The sequence below is a fragment of the Paroedura picta genome, chromosome 7, assembly GCF_049243985.1.
Source record: "Paroedura picta isolate Pp20150507F chromosome 7, Ppicta_v3.0, whole genome shotgun sequence".
NCBI lineage: Eukaryota > Metazoa > Chordata > Lepidosauria > Squamata > Gekkonidae > Paroedura > Paroedura picta.
The window spans coordinates 58,741,431-58,756,795 of NC_135375.1; the positions used below are offsets into that span (position 1 = coordinate 58,741,431).

At 42.2% G+C, this 15,365-nt stretch overlaps 1 protein-coding gene across 1 annotated transcript in view; it reads left to right on the forward strand.

The window, feature by feature from the left end:
• The window catches only part of ADAMTS19 (ADAM metallopeptidase with thrombospondin type 1 motif 19), a 138,379-nt gene that overhangs the window by 110,039 nt on the left and 12,975 nt on the right, over nucleotides 1-15,365 (forward strand). The window contains exons 18-21 of the mRNA XM_077344470.1: nucleotides 5,887-6,040; nucleotides 7,348-7,483; nucleotides 9,198-9,402; nucleotides 11,354-11,506. Of these exons, the coding sequence (XP_077200585.1) occupies nucleotides 5,887-6,040; nucleotides 7,348-7,483; nucleotides 9,198-9,402; nucleotides 11,354-11,506 (648 nt within the window). The remainder of the gene's footprint in view (nucleotides 1-5,886; nucleotides 6,041-7,347; nucleotides 7,484-9,197; nucleotides 9,403-11,353; nucleotides 11,507-15,365) is intronic.

A 15,365-nucleotide genomic window follows, 5' to 3' on the forward strand; every position in this document is an offset into this window, starting at 1 on the left:
CATGTCTTTTTACTATATATCCTAACTATTTCCTGGCTCTAATATTTGTGAAAACCCCCTTTAGGTGGAGCGCTGCCTGGGACACATCCACATGTCCAGCCTGTGCTTCCACCTCCAAAGCTGGGCACACCCAAATTGGGCCAGCCCCTGGAGTGCCCGCCTCCAGAAGTTGGCTGTGAGGAGCTCAGCCAGCTTCATGGCCAGACACTGTTTGACCGCTGAGGATGGCATTCCCGCAGTGCCCTGCCTGAACTGCACATCGATGTGGCCTCCAGAGACTGCACTCACCTGGCAGACTGTGGCCCTTTTGGCTCAGCTCCTGGCAGGGTTACCGACTCAGCTGTCATGCGCCAGCCTGACTGGCTGCACCGCTATCGCCCCAGCTGGCAGCACTAGGACCACCTCAACTGCCACGCACCACGCCACCTGCCTGTGGGCCCAGCTGCACACCGGGACAGAAGGTAGGGTGGCGGCAGCCACCTCTGTGGAGGCCTGCTAGTGCCCGTTGCATTCCTGGATATAACGGGATTACTGGCTAGTCCTATAATAAAATATAAAGAATATTTATACCAACTAGAAAACATATTTAAAGTATTTAAATTAAATAACTCGTGAAAAGTCATCTTACCAACTCAAAGTTGTAGCATGAATTCTGTTCATATAACACCAGCCTTCAGCTCGCAGGTATGGGAGAGCTTTGTCAAGACACCGCTTCCATTGTATCATTGGCAAGCTGGAGTAATTATGCTCAAGCCCCAGTTGAACGTCAAACTACTCCTGGTTTGCACTTTTAAAGGTATAGCTCTATAAAAAGCAATATAGCTACAAACTAATATTCAAACCCCTAGGTTTCAAAGTGTCCAATGAGTATATATAATTTTTTTCTCAAAATTCTGTTAATATCCAATTTATGCTGTCCAACTTGTTCAGTTTTGCTCAGTCATGAAGAAGCGTAGATCCTCTGCCATGTGCCCTTCTTCCACGAAGTGGCTCACCATTGGGGCATCCATAGTGTGATTTCTAGGTCTGGACTGATGCTCTTGGATCTGGACTTTAATTGCTAAAACCAATATATAATTTAGCACAAGGACATCTCCCATAGTATATGACATTTTTGCTGGAACAAGTGATAAATTGGTTTACCTTAAAAGAAAAGCCATTCCTTGGCTCACTAAGCTCTTTAATCGGGAGCAAAAACTTACAGACTCTGCAGGAGCCACACCTAAAGTTCCCCTTAGGTAAATTGCTAGAAGACAGCTCTGTTGGCAATGCTTTCTTACTGACTAACTCCCCTATATTGTGGTTGTGTTTCTATGCCAATCTAAGACCACCTTCACACCCTGGTAGATCATTAACCAAATGCCCATATTTTAATATGATTTTTTTAATGTTAGTGGCAAAGTAAAAGTAATTAAATGCACAAGTTAATTTCTGATCAGTTACACAGTCCCGATATTGTAGTAGAGCACGTCTGTCTTGAGCTTCCGCCCTACCTCTAAAATAGAGATTAGACACATTTTGAAGTTTCATTCAATATCTTATTAATTTGTATTGTATAAATATTATACTGTAAACAGATTTTGATAGCCTGGAACAGGTTCTCTCTTTTTTCTGTTGGTACATTTATTCAGAACCTCCTGTTTTTTCATGTTGTTGATGAGTGCCATCATACATGTCATCATGATAGTAGCAGCGGGGGGAGGGGAGAGGAGCATTGCCTAGCAGTGAATGTGGAAGATGAATATCAATGGAGCTTCTTTCACCTGGCTCTTTCTCAGCTCATGCCAATCTGCCACTCTTGACATGCACTCAACTCAGTAGGAGAGCTTGTCTCTCCAGCAATTGAGCTCATCAACCTGCTCTGCAATCTTGTCACCAACAAGATATGTCTTCTGCTGTGCGAGAGACTGAAGGTGGAACCATGTCACAGTTGGCCCAGAAAGGAGGCCAAATCCTCATGGCCCATTTGGATCATGGGAATGACTGGAGTCAGACAAGAACATCTCTGTGTGGCTTTGAAGGGGCCTAAGAACTTCCACAGTTTAAGAGAAAGTCAACCACTTTTCCTGGGTGAGCTAGCTCTCTTCCTGAATTAACCCAGTCTCAGAGATCAGGGCAGTCAGGGCTCTCCTCTACTGCACAAGGAGATATCCAGCAATTGTTTGTGTCACCAATCAGGCAGTGCACAGCACACCTGCCAGTGTTTGCTTCTTGTGCAGCAGATTGGTGTCCTTCACATTTCAAGAGAAGTGACTCATGCCAGCATTTCTGGAGGAGATGCTTGAACTTATAGATCTCAGTATCCAAACTAGGATTCTCTGAAGAATCCAACCCAAGACATCCTTAACCACCAGGTGGAGAAGGTGGACTGCACAGTAAATGCACCTGAGGCCTAATGCCTGTGCCACCGCTCTCATGTTCATGGCAACATCAGTCACCATAAAGCCACTGCCTACTCATGCTACTAACTGTTTATAATAGCAGCAGTGTGTGCCCTGTTGAGTACCTTGGCACTGAGCAGAGCCTGGCAATAGCTGGCCTGGCAGCCCTCACCCTGCCTAACACCAGTTTTCCCACCACCACAACATTGCTGGGTTGCCACCAGTGCGCAGTCAATGACAGATAGTTGTGTGCTTGGGGTGAGCGCCAGATATCAGACATGAAGTGCACAATTCTCCCACAAGTACAGGACTGGGCCTTCATATGGTCCCTAGCATACTTGCTGAGCATGGAGCAAGCAGGTGATATGTACGAACCATAGGCAACCGACAGCAGCATCCAGAACCTACCGCCTACCAAGCCCAAAGGACAACTGACAGTAAAATTAGTAAACATTTGTTAATGTTCACTGTCAAATGAGCTGCTGTATTCTCCAAGCAGATAGGATCTGATCCAAAGTCCACAGCAGGAGTCAGGCTCAGAGCAGCATCCAAAGCCAGTACACACTGTCCAAACCTCTCTCAACAGCAATGGAGTCTACCTCAGCCACACTATTGCTTTTATGTTCTTTGCCCATGCACAGAAGAATTTCAAAAAGGAACAAACTTCTGTGATTAGCTCAAAAGCAGTGTTGCTCCTAACCTGAAATCCTATTTGCCAAATCTTCCCACCCTCCTGTTCCCCGGGAAATGGCTGGGGAAAGCAATGTAGTTATTGACAGACTTCACATTTGAAGGCAACAACCTTGCAAGTTGCAAACCAGCAGTGCAATGCTATTTGCAAAAGCATTGCAATGACTGGCTCTAGTTCCTCCTAAGGTGCTTTTTTCCCACTGGGCTGCTAAAATGTCTCTTTCGCCTCCTTCCTGTTGCCCTGAAAAATAGAGCAAAAATAGGAAAGACCCCTAGAGGAGAGAACTGAAAGCTAATTTTGTAGCTCTTTAAAGTTTAAACCACTTCACCAGCAGCTGTTCAGTATTAACTATACTAGTAGCTGAAAATATTCTCTAATCTGATTTATCTTTTAAAATACCAGTAAGGTATTTTTTCTAGTATTATTTTGGCTTGGATAAACTGAAAACACAAACCTGGTATGCATACAGAAATCTTCCCACAAAACTTTTCTTTCCAAAACAAATCCACTTTCATTTAACTGGAGAAAACTGATTCATGCATATAAGCATCCTCCATTTAAGTAGCTGGCCATCTCTCTTACATGGAACAATGCTTGCAAGACAGTTGAGAAATTTAAGAATTAGTTTTGGTTAAAATAGTGATATTACTCACTATTTAAAACAGAAATGACTTATGACTACACTGTGTAGATCATTGTTTTGATGGTGTATGCTAAAGATTTGTAGTCCTCAAGCAGAATCATATTTCAATTCAAATTTATTTATAAAAATATTGACTTACTGGATGCTTTAAGTAGCTGAGCCCGCAGTAACCACAATATATTCCTATTATACTACTGCATTTATTTAATGACTATTGCAGAGGACATTCCAGTGACTAACAGTCTCCTTACATGTATACACGTCAGATAGCAGGCATACACATATATTTTTATTTTGAACAGTCATTTTGGATTGTTCTTTTATCCTTAACAGTTGGGGTTTAATACAAATCACTCCCACAGAAATTCTTATTAATGATAGTGAACGTTATTTTCATTCTTGACAACCAAGGCATGCTTTGTAATAAATTAAAATAGGATACATAGTTATTTCTTATATTAAAGTAATAAAGTTTTTAAAGCATGAAGGGAAATTATCTGTCCCCAGATAACTCCTCTGAGTTTCAGGTTAATTATTTTTTCACATATATGCTGATTGGAAGGAGGCAAGTCATGGCTCAGTATAAATACAATAGGTGATGCTGATCTGATTTGTTGCATACCATGACAAAATTACCCCAACAGACTGGGAGGAGAGATGAGTAAAGTAATACAGTGCATGGGTAGATGATCCCAGAAGAACCTTTAAATATTTGCTTTATACTAATGATTTAATGTATTTACATTAGTTTGCCTTAGGAATTACTGCTCTTCTGCACTCTTTGTAGCATATTGGCTATATTTTCTGTTCAGAAAATTTTCACATTTGAAGAGGACTATCAGGCTTATTGTGACCATTTAAATTGAAGCTTTCAAGCATAATTAAGTTTTTGGGTTGAGGAGTGGTAGTACCAAGATAAACAACTGAGGAATAGATCAGTGGTCCTCACTTGGTGGCTCATGAGGAGCCACTTTTGTAATTACCATTAACCAAAAGAGCCACATGAATATCGCATGCCCTGTGTGCCACTACAGCAAACACATCCATACATTAATAACTATTAAATATCTTAGTATAACCAGAGGCTGCAGAGAAGAGTGGGGGGTTGTTGATGCAGACTGACCCTTTACATCCATCCCTGGCATGAGGCAAATAGCTCAGGAAAGCTAGCAGTCTTCCTGGCAGTGCCTGGTCCAAGCTGGAAACCATTTACTAACCACAAGCTCTACTGGAACATGGGGTCAACCCCACTTTCAGGAACAGTGGTCTGAAGAGCCACGGGTGGAATGTCAGAGAGCCCCTTGTGGCTCCTAAGCCAATACCATTGGTAGAGGTTCAGTGTTATGTAGGAATATGTTTCTGATTTGTGAGGTCTTGAAATATTTTATTATGTACTCGTAAACTTCTTCCATGGGTATCAGAATAGCAACTCTGGCAGTGACTGCTTTGTGAAAAATGCAACGCATTTCTCCACTTTGCTTGAATGATCATATGAAGCTGCATGAGTCAGACTGCTGGTCTATCTATACCAGTATATCAGCAGCAGTTAGTAGTTGCTCTGTGGATCCATATATTCCATACTGCACACCAGTGGATTTCTTGGCTGCTTTAACAGCTGACTCTTCTCCAATGCAAAGAATCAATTCTAGTTTTTCTCCCTTCCTAATTGAAACAGGAGAGGCATTTTATTGCATGGCTTTTACCTGTCATGTGTCTTAATCTGTCAGTAGAAAGCCAAGCTGGGTAAATTATTTAAATACAGTAGGAACAGGGGAGGTTTTAGGAAGCTCCTGCTCAGAAACAGCTGCCAATACCTTAGAAGGATGCTTTGTCTGCAGGCAGTCTCCAAGTATTTTATGATTGGCAATTTTGTTAATCCCCTCATCATATAATTTATTTTGTGGCAGTGCAGACTTTTCTCGGAATTTTGAAGGGCCCACAATACCAGAGATTACTGCTGTTTTCTAAGGCCTCCAAAGAAAAAAGCTTTTGCTCATTTCTACCTATCGACATTCTTTCAACTAAGAATGCTAGGGTTTTAAAGTGGGGCTATATTTATACATATTATATGTGCTTTGCCTGAGAGTTATACATCACATTTTGCATGTCAGCTTCTTTTTAAAAATCTGCAATAACTTGGCTTTCAAATCTCAGTTCTATCTGTGTTACAGGTCCTGCTTTTTCAAGATCAAAATTATGGCCTACACTATGAATATACTATTCCCTTGGACCCCCTGCCTGAGAATCAGAGCTCAAAAATATCTGAGCCACTTTTTATGTGGACTCACTCAGGCTGGGAGGATTGTGATGCTATATGTGGAGGAGGTAATGGTTTCCTAAATGTTTTTTTTAAGTGCTGTATGTGTTTCAACCCCATTTCTAGTAATGATCCCGCATCATTAAAGCACACACAGAACTTCAGGACAAGTGAAAGAGACAAAGGCTTGAATAAAAGACCTGAGAATGATGGATTAGGGAATCAACATGGCATAAATTGAAAATCCCCTGTTTCGTTAAGAGTTACAGATATAGGAGTATTACAGTGCAATGCTAAGACAAGTTATACACTGTTAAAAGTCCGGGGAGTAGTGTGTAACTAAGATTAGGATTGGACAGTTAAACTTTAATCTGCCACTTCTGTAGCATTGTGATCTAAGAGTGAGTGAGGGTAGAGATGCTGATTTTCATAGATTGATTTGAAGTGACTAATCATTTCAATAGCCATGTTTTTTTGTTATTTGAATTATTATTCATTAAAATTATTTTTGCATTTATTTCTATGGACACTCCAGTCAATACACAGTGCAGACAGCACCCAATGTCATTCCAATATGACCCCAGTTTTGAATCATTCTGTTCTATAACTGCATTCTGCTTTCAACAATCTTATTTGAGAAGAGAAACTGAAGTTCCTTTTGCATGATACTGTTTGCTTTTCAAATATATTTAGGAAAAACAATATTTTTCTTCAGATATTTTCTGGTCTAAACTTTGTCTTAAAGATATTTTAAAACAACTTTTGATTCATTGTAGTAACCTTTATATAGCATCCAAAAGTGTAGAACAATATATTACATTGGAAAGAAGAACCTGTCATATCTTTTTCATGTGCATATTTGGTTGTGATGTATGTTGAGTTTATTTCCAGCCTAAATTAATTTCTAGTTTTGAAAAGTTGTTTGCATGAAAAAGCATGCTTTATTTTTTTCTAGGCCTTCTGGGGACCCCAGGTTTCAACAGCAATTCACATTTTAGCAGATTTGTTCGCCATTTACTTAATGTGAATTGAATTTTTCAGTTATATTATCTATTTGTGTCTTATTTTCTTTCTTTCAATTGAAAAGATATAAGCAATACTGACTGGATTAAAGCATCACACAGTTGTTTCCCTGTATTCAAAGAAGATTACACTCATGTTTCTCAAATGGCAGGCCCCCAAACACACCACTTTTAAAACTAGAACTTTCAAAAGTAATTTGCGAATTGGCAAGAGATTTGCTATTCAAAGAAAGATCTTTGACATGCCTGAAACAATTTTTTAATCATAGAATTTTAATGAAAAAGGCTGTTTGAGAAACTTTTAAATCAGAGTTTCCTGCAGTTCCACACTCTTCTGTTTTGTGTCCTATCAGGAGAAAGAAAGACAACAGTATCCTGCACAAAAATTATGAATAAGAATATCAGTTTTGTGGACAACAAGAAATGCAAATATTTAACAAAACCTGAACCACAAATCCGAAAGTGCAATGAACAGCCATGCCAGACAAGGTGATCGCAATTCAAATAATTTAAATTTAAATTTTGCTTAGACTGTATAGGTGAAGGATTTATTTATGTCTGCCCACAGAGACTTATGGATCGTGTAGGATTTCTGATCTCTGTGGGATCTGATGTCCCCCCATGATTCACTAGATGAATTAGATGATGACTGGGATAACTGTATGTCAGCAGTCATCAATGCTATCTTGCCCTGATGCCCTCTCTGCTCCTGTCTCAAATCAGCCCTTTGGTATACTGGAGAAATGAGAGGAAAGAATTGGGAAACGAGATTGCTAGAGCAAGTTTGGAGGAAGACTCATGACAAAGTAACAATAACATCTTATAGGATGCTTATGAGAGTCTGTGAGATGGCAGTGAAGGCTATAAAGAAGGACTTCTACACAGCCTACATAGGCTCTATTGCTCATCCCCAGCTCACATATTCAGGGTAATCCAATTTCCTACTGCCATCTCATAAGGGCACCCAAAATATAATCAATTGGCTTTAAGCGGTGAGGCTTTTACATGCTTTTTCACAGATAAAATCCTGTCCCTCCACTGTGACCTTCCTCCAGTGGTTAATACAGTAAGACAACTGGAGGCCCCTTGGCCATCTTGTGAAGATTTTTTTTTTACAGGCTTCAGGGAGCTTTCGCAAAGCGAGGTGGAAAAGTTGCTTGTTTTACTGAGGCTGATCACCTGCCCCTTGGAGCCCTGCCCCTCATGGCTTCTTAAAAATGGGCAATGAGCAGATCAGGAGGCCTATTACAGAAATAGTCTCCTAGACCCTAATATCAGCAGCATTCCCAAGTAAGCTAAAGGTTGGTAGTGATGGTGGTTCATCCTCTATTGAAAAAGCCATCTCTGGATTGACAGGAACATGCCAACTACTGCCCCACCTCTCATCTAGATGCAGACTAGTTAAAAGCATACCTGAATGAAGCATCAGTCTTTGACCTACTCCAGTTTGTCTTCCAGCCCAGCCACAAGGGTGGATACAGCGTTGGTCACTCTGACAGATGACCTCCAAAGACAACTGTCTGTAGTATTTGTAAGACAAATAGAGGTGTATAAAACATACAAAGTTACAATTATAGTGATAATTAAGAATTTATAGAGAGTTTTTAATAGGAGAAGAACTTCTAATAAAGTTCAAATGTAAAGTTTTGTTAACTCGTGTTAGTTTTTTAGTGTAGCAGAAATCCTCAGAAGGACTGTGGAGAATAAAAGCTAGTTGGTACTAATGTACTCATCCATAATTTGCAAATTAAATGCTTTCTTGTAACTTTCTTGTAACTTCAGGATTTAAATAAATATTTAAAGAAATATGCAATACACAAAAATCTTTGCATTCCTGATGATGATGTCATCCATTCAGTCGTGTCCATCCCTTGGTGATTCTATAGGAGAGTCTTTGGCATGCTCCCCTGTCTCTGACTGCTTCTTGGATTCCTACTGAGCCTAAATCTTGTATAAAAATTTACATTAGCACTGGATTGTGGAATGAATTAAAGCTCTAGCCTCCAGGCTGTTTTTACATTGCCTCAATGGAAAGATTACTCCACTGAGAATGTCCAGGAAATTATGGTCACATTAATAAGAGCAGTTTTAAAATGTTCATTAAAAATAAGGCTATATAAAAATACTTTTTAGAAAATAATCTGCTTTGACAGGAACAGGTACTAAGTACTTAATATGTATCTTTTGGTATTTTTAAATGTAGATGGATGATGACAGAATGGACTCCATGCTCAAGGACATGTGGAAAGGGAACCCAGAACAGACAAGTAGCCTGTACTCAGCAACTCAGAAATGGAACCTTAATCAGAGCACGTGAGAGAGACTGTCTTGGACCAAAACCTACTTCCTCCCAGCGCTGTGAAGGCCAGGACTGCATGACAGTGTGGGAAGCTGGAGTTTGGTCTGAGGTGCAGTATTTGTACCAATTCATTTCTTTACTATTTATTCAACATCCAAATTCAGGGGCTTTGTTGACATTAAGTCAAGGGTGTTGTAGCCAATTTATGGTAACTCCATAGGGTTTTCAAGGCAAGGGATAAACAGAGGCGGTTTGTCATTGCTCATAGTAATTCTGGACATCCTAGTTTGCCCTACAACCAAGTACTAACCAAAGCTGACCCTGTGTAGCTTCTAAGATCTGGTAAGATTGGGATTAAATCGGGGGGAGGGCATAATGTTTTGATTTGTGTCTTTTCTGTAACTGAAGCCACTTCCACATAGTTGTCCATGGTAGACCCATTATGCACAGGGGTTTTAGCACGCGTTCGGGGTGGAATGGTGGCAACTAAAATCACCGATAACGCACAGAGTCGGCTGCAACCAGCCACAGATTCGGTGCACGCTGCCAAAAAATCCGCGTTAGCGGAACGCGGAAGAAAGCGCAGATTCCCAGGCTACCAGGGCGCTACCGGAGGTGGCGCCAAATTGACTGCGTGCATAATCGGGGAGGCCAGAGGGTCGGAGGCGGCGCGACCGCTCAAGCGGCTGCCAGAACAAACAGCGGCTCAGGCCGGGGGGAACCCAAGGGAACACGGACGGAAAAGCGGCCGGAGAGCTCACAGTGGAGGGGGGCAAGGGGATCGCCACGGCTAAGGACGGCAGAGAGGACGGCCACCCACCTCCCACCCATTCCCAAACACACCCCCAACCACAAACGAGAACAGAGGCGAGGTTTCTAAGAAAATACAAAAACTTTATAAAACAGTGTGAATGAACAAAGCACAAATATACAAAACAATACAAAGCTTAAAGTAGGGGAAACAATATAAAGGGGAAACCTATGGGGCAGAGGAACCGGGGCAGCAAAGAAGGGGAGAGGCGAAATGGGAGTAAACTAAGGGGAAGGGGAAATATGCTCCCTCCCCCTCTGTGCCTGACAAACCCGGCAGGGCTGCGCCTGCGCAGGCTGCTTCCGCCCTTCCTGGCCTCCGCCTCTGTGCTCGCCTCGCTTCCCCTTGGCTCTGCATCGACACCTCGACACCCGCCACTCCGGGTTTTGCCGCCATTGTGCCCCGTCCCGTGCATAACCAGTTTGCTTCGCGTCTTCCCCCTCCGTGTTTTCCATGTGACCCGAAATTGCCGTTTCAGCGGCTGTGCATAATGGGCCATACAGAAGCAATAATTACCATCAGAACAGATGGAGATGACCTCGGCTTTCCCTGCTCCTTTGTTCTTTTTCACATTGCCTTACATACAAGCACTGATGTGACAACAGTCTTGCCAGTGGTCCTGTGGTCCAGCAATTCTGCCCTCCCTCCTTCGCAGCAAAGTAGAATTGCCAGTCTAAAGGGAACATAGAGGGGATGGCTGTGGCACAATTTCATTTCCAGAGAAAACCCAGAAGTGATAACATGCCTCTCTACAATTTAAGACAATCCCAAAAGAGGGCTGATGTCATTTCTAGGTTTTCTGCATACATGACATCATCTGGCAACTATTTATTTCTTTGTGGTTCTCCCACCACTGCTCAGGTAGAGAGGGTTGCTGGTGGGAGACCTGAAGTTTAACAGCTAGGTTAGCAGTGTCTACAAGACTTTAATAATTCAACCATGACCCAGGAATTCTTCCTCATCCTAAACCATGTGAACTGGCATTGTAACTGGTCATATTTTTATGAGATTTGAGAGCAAAAACAAGCATTGTGAAGCCACTATTTGCTATACTGGTTAGTGTTTAGCTTACTTTGCAGTTCTTTATATTTTTATTGTGTTCTTTTATAAGCTTTTAAATAGAACTTAGCTCATTTTACTATCTTTGAAAGTGATCTGTGTAATGTAGAAACCATAGGTGTAGGTTCCTTTGTGAAACATTAGTATTTATATGTGTGAATTTTGTTTAATGTTTAACATCTTTCTATAGTGCTCTGTAAAATGTGGCAAAGGAGTACGGCATCGAACTGTGAGGTGTACCAATCCTCGAAAGAAGTGTGTCTTATCTACAAGACCTAAAGAAGCAGAAGACTGTGAAGACTATTCCAAATGCTATGTCTGGAGGATGGGAGAGTGGTCTAAGGTGCAGCATGCTTTCTACTAATGATGCTTAGTTTTTGATAATATCCTCCATTATACCTTCAATAAAGAAGTTCATGTAGAACAGCATTCTAGTTGCCCTAGAGAATCTAGTGCACTAGAGAATCATAGAATCATAGAGTTGGAAGGGGCCATACAGGCCATCTAGTCCAACCTCCTGCTCAACGCAGGATCAGCCCTAAGCATCCTAAAGTAGCGATCCCCAACCTGTGGGCAGCGGACCACATGTGGTCCTTCGACTAATTGGAGGTGGGCCCCGAAGGACACCTTCTCCCCCACCCCGGCCCTTTACTTCATCCCCCCCCCCGGCCCTTTACAACACACTTCGGGTGTCATTGTCTCCCATCACTCCCATATGGGACTATCTCATTGCAGAGCAACAAGCTCAGGGTTCCCATTGATTTGTCATTGTCATGAGTTAAAATTTCCATGAAAATAAAATGTTCCTTATGTTCATTGTTGTCGCATGTCTGTATCTTATAGGGATGCTTAAACATTACCATAGCGATCAGAGAGTGTTAGGGCAGTGGTTGAGAGTAGAGAGTAGAGAGTAGAGAACTACCCCCCCACACACACCGGGCCTCAGTAAAAGGCGTTGAGTGGTCCCTGGTGAGTGGTCCCCGGCATTGAGTGGTACCCGGTGATAAAAAGGTTGGGGACCACTGTCCTAAAGCATCCAAGAAAAGTATGTATCCAACCTTTGCTTGAAGACTGCCAGTGAGGGGGAGTTCACCACCTCCTTAGGCAGCCTATTCCACTGCTGAACTACTCTGACTGTGAATTTTTTCCCCCTGATATCTAGCCTATATCATTGTACTTGTAGTTTAAACCCATTACTGTGTGTCTTCTCCTCTGCAGCCAACAGAAACAGCATCCTGCCCTCCTCCAAGTGACAAATACTTAAAGAGGGCTATCATGTCTCCTCTCAACCTCCTTTTCTCCAGGCTGAACATTCCCAAGTCCCTCAACCTATCTTGTTGTTGTTGTTGTTGTTATGTGCGAAGTCGTGTCCGACCCATCGCGACCCCATGGACAATGATCCTCCAGGCCTTCCTGTCCTCTACCATTCCCCGGAGTCCATTTAAGTTTGCACCTACTGCTTCAGTGACTCCATCCAGCCACCTCATTCTCTGTCGTCCCCTTCTTCTTTTGCCCTCGATCGCTCCCAGCATTAGGCTCTTCTCCAGGGAGTCCTTCCTTCTCATGAGGTGGCCAAAGTATTTGAGTTTCATCTTCAGGATCTGGCCTTCTAAAGAGCAGTCAGGCCTGATCTCCTCTAGGACTGACCGGTTTGTTCGCCTTGCAGTCCAAGGGACTCGCAAGAGTCTTCTCCAGCACCAGAGTTCAAAAGCCTCAATTCTTTGACGCTCGGCCTTCCTTATGGTCCAACTCTCGCAGCCATACATTGCAACTGGGAATACCATAGCCTTGACTAAACGCACTTTTGTTGGCAGGGTGATGTCTCTGCTTTTTAGGATGCTGTCTAGATTTGTCATAGCTTTCCTCCCCAGGAGCAAGCGTCTTTTAATTTCTTTGCTGCAGTCCCCATCTGCAGTGATCTTGGAGCCCAGGAAAATAAAATCTGTCACTATCTCCATTTCTTCCCCATCTATTTGCCAGGAATTGAGAGGGCCGGATGCCATGATCTTTGTTTTCTTGATGTTGAGTTTCAAGCCAACTTTTGCACTCTCCTCCTTCACCCGCATCAACAGGCTCTTTAGTTCCTCTTCACTTTCTGCCATTAGAGTGGTATCATCTGCATATCTGAGGTTGTTGATATTTCTCCCTGCAATCTTGATCCCAATTTGTGACTCCTCTAATCCCGCATTTCTCATGATGTGCTCTGCATACAAGTTAAATAGGCAAGGTGACAGTATACAGCCTTGCCAAACTCCTTTCTCAATTTTGAACCAGTCAGTGATTCCATGTTCAGTTCTCACTGTTGCTTCTTGACCTGCATATAAATTTCTCAAGAGACCAATAAGATGCTCTGGTATTCCCATCTCTTTAAGAACTTGCCACAATTTGTTGTGCTCCACACAATCAAAGGCTTTAGCATAGTCAATGAAGCAGAAGTAGACGTTCTTCTGGTACTCCCTAGCTTTCTCGATGATCCAGCGTATGTTGGCAATTTGATCTCTAGTTCCTCTGCCTCTTCGAAATCCTGCCTGTACTTCTGGAAGTTCTCGGTCCACATATTGCTGGAGCCTAGCTTGTAGGATTTTGAGCATAACTTTGCTAGCATGAGAAATTAGTGCAATGGTGCGGTAGTTTGAACATTCTTTGGCATTGCCCTTCTTTGGGATTGGAATGTAAACTGACCTTTTCCAATCCTGTGGCCATTGTTGAGTTTTCCAAATTTGCTGGCATATTGAGTGTAGCACTTTTACTGCATCGTCCTTTAAGATTTTGAATAGTTCAACTGGAATGCTGTCACCACCACTAGCTTTATTGTTGCTCAGACTTCCTAAGGCCCATTTGACTTCACATTCCAGGATGTCTGGCTCCAGGTCAGTAACTACCCCACTGTGGTCATCAGGGATGTTAAGCTCGCTCTTGTATAGTTGTTCTGTATAATTTTGCCACCTTTGTTTAATCTCTTCTGCTTCTGTGAGGTCCCTACCATTTTGGTCTCTTATCATACCCAACTTTGCATGAAATGTTCTCTTCATATCTCCAATTTTCTTGAAAAGATCTCTGGTCCTCCCCATTCTATTGTTTTCTTCTATTTGTTTGCACTGTTCATTTAAGAAGGCATTCTTATCTCTTCTAGCTTTTCTCTGGAATTCTGCATTCAGTTGGGTGTATCTTTCTCTTTCTCCATTGCCTTTCACTTCCCTTCTCTCCTTAGCTATTTGTAAAGCTTCCTCAGACAGCCATTTTGATTTCTTGCATTTCTTTTTCTTTGGGATGGTTTTAGTTGCTACCTCTTGTACAATGTTGCGAACCTCCGTCCATAGTTCTTCAGGCACTCTGTCTATCAGATCTAATTCCTTAAATCTATTTGTCACCTCTACTGTGTATTCGTCGGGGATATGATTGAGTTCATACCTGAGAGGCCTAGTGCTTTTCCCTACTTTCTTCAATTTAAGCCTAAATTTTGCAACAAGAAGCTCATGATCTGAACCACAATCAGCTCCTGGTCTTGTTTTTATTGACTGGATAGAACTTTTCCATCTTTGGCTGCAGAGCACATAGTCAATCTGATTTCTGTGTTGACCGTCTGGTGATGTCCATGTGTAGAGTCGTCTCTTGGGTTGTTGGAAAAGAGTGTTTGCTATGACCATTGTATTCTCTTGACAAAATTCTACCAGCCTGTGTCCTGCTTCATTTTGTACTCCAAGGCCAAACCTGCCTGTTATCCCGGTTATCTTTTGGCTTCCTACTTTAGCATTCCAATCCCCCATGATGATAAGCACATCATTTTTTGGCGTTGCTTCTAGAAGTTGTTGTAGGGCTTCATAGAACTGATCAACTTCATCCTCTTCAGCAGCAGTGGTTGGAGCATAGACCTGGATCACTGTGATGTTGAATGGTTTGCCTTGGATTCGAACTGAGATCATTCTGTCATTTTGGGGATTGTATCCCAAGACTGCTTTTCCTACTCTCTTATTGATTATGAAGGCTACTCCATTTCTTCTGCGAGATTCTTGTCCACAGTAGTATACCTGATGGTCATCTGAATTGAATTCACCCATTCCTGTCCATTTTAGTTCACTGATTCCTAAAATGTCGATGTTCAGTCTTGTCATTTCTTGTTTGACCACGTCCAGCTTACCTTGATTCATGGATCTGACGTTCCAGGTTCCTATGGAATAAAAATCTTTACAGCATCGGACTGT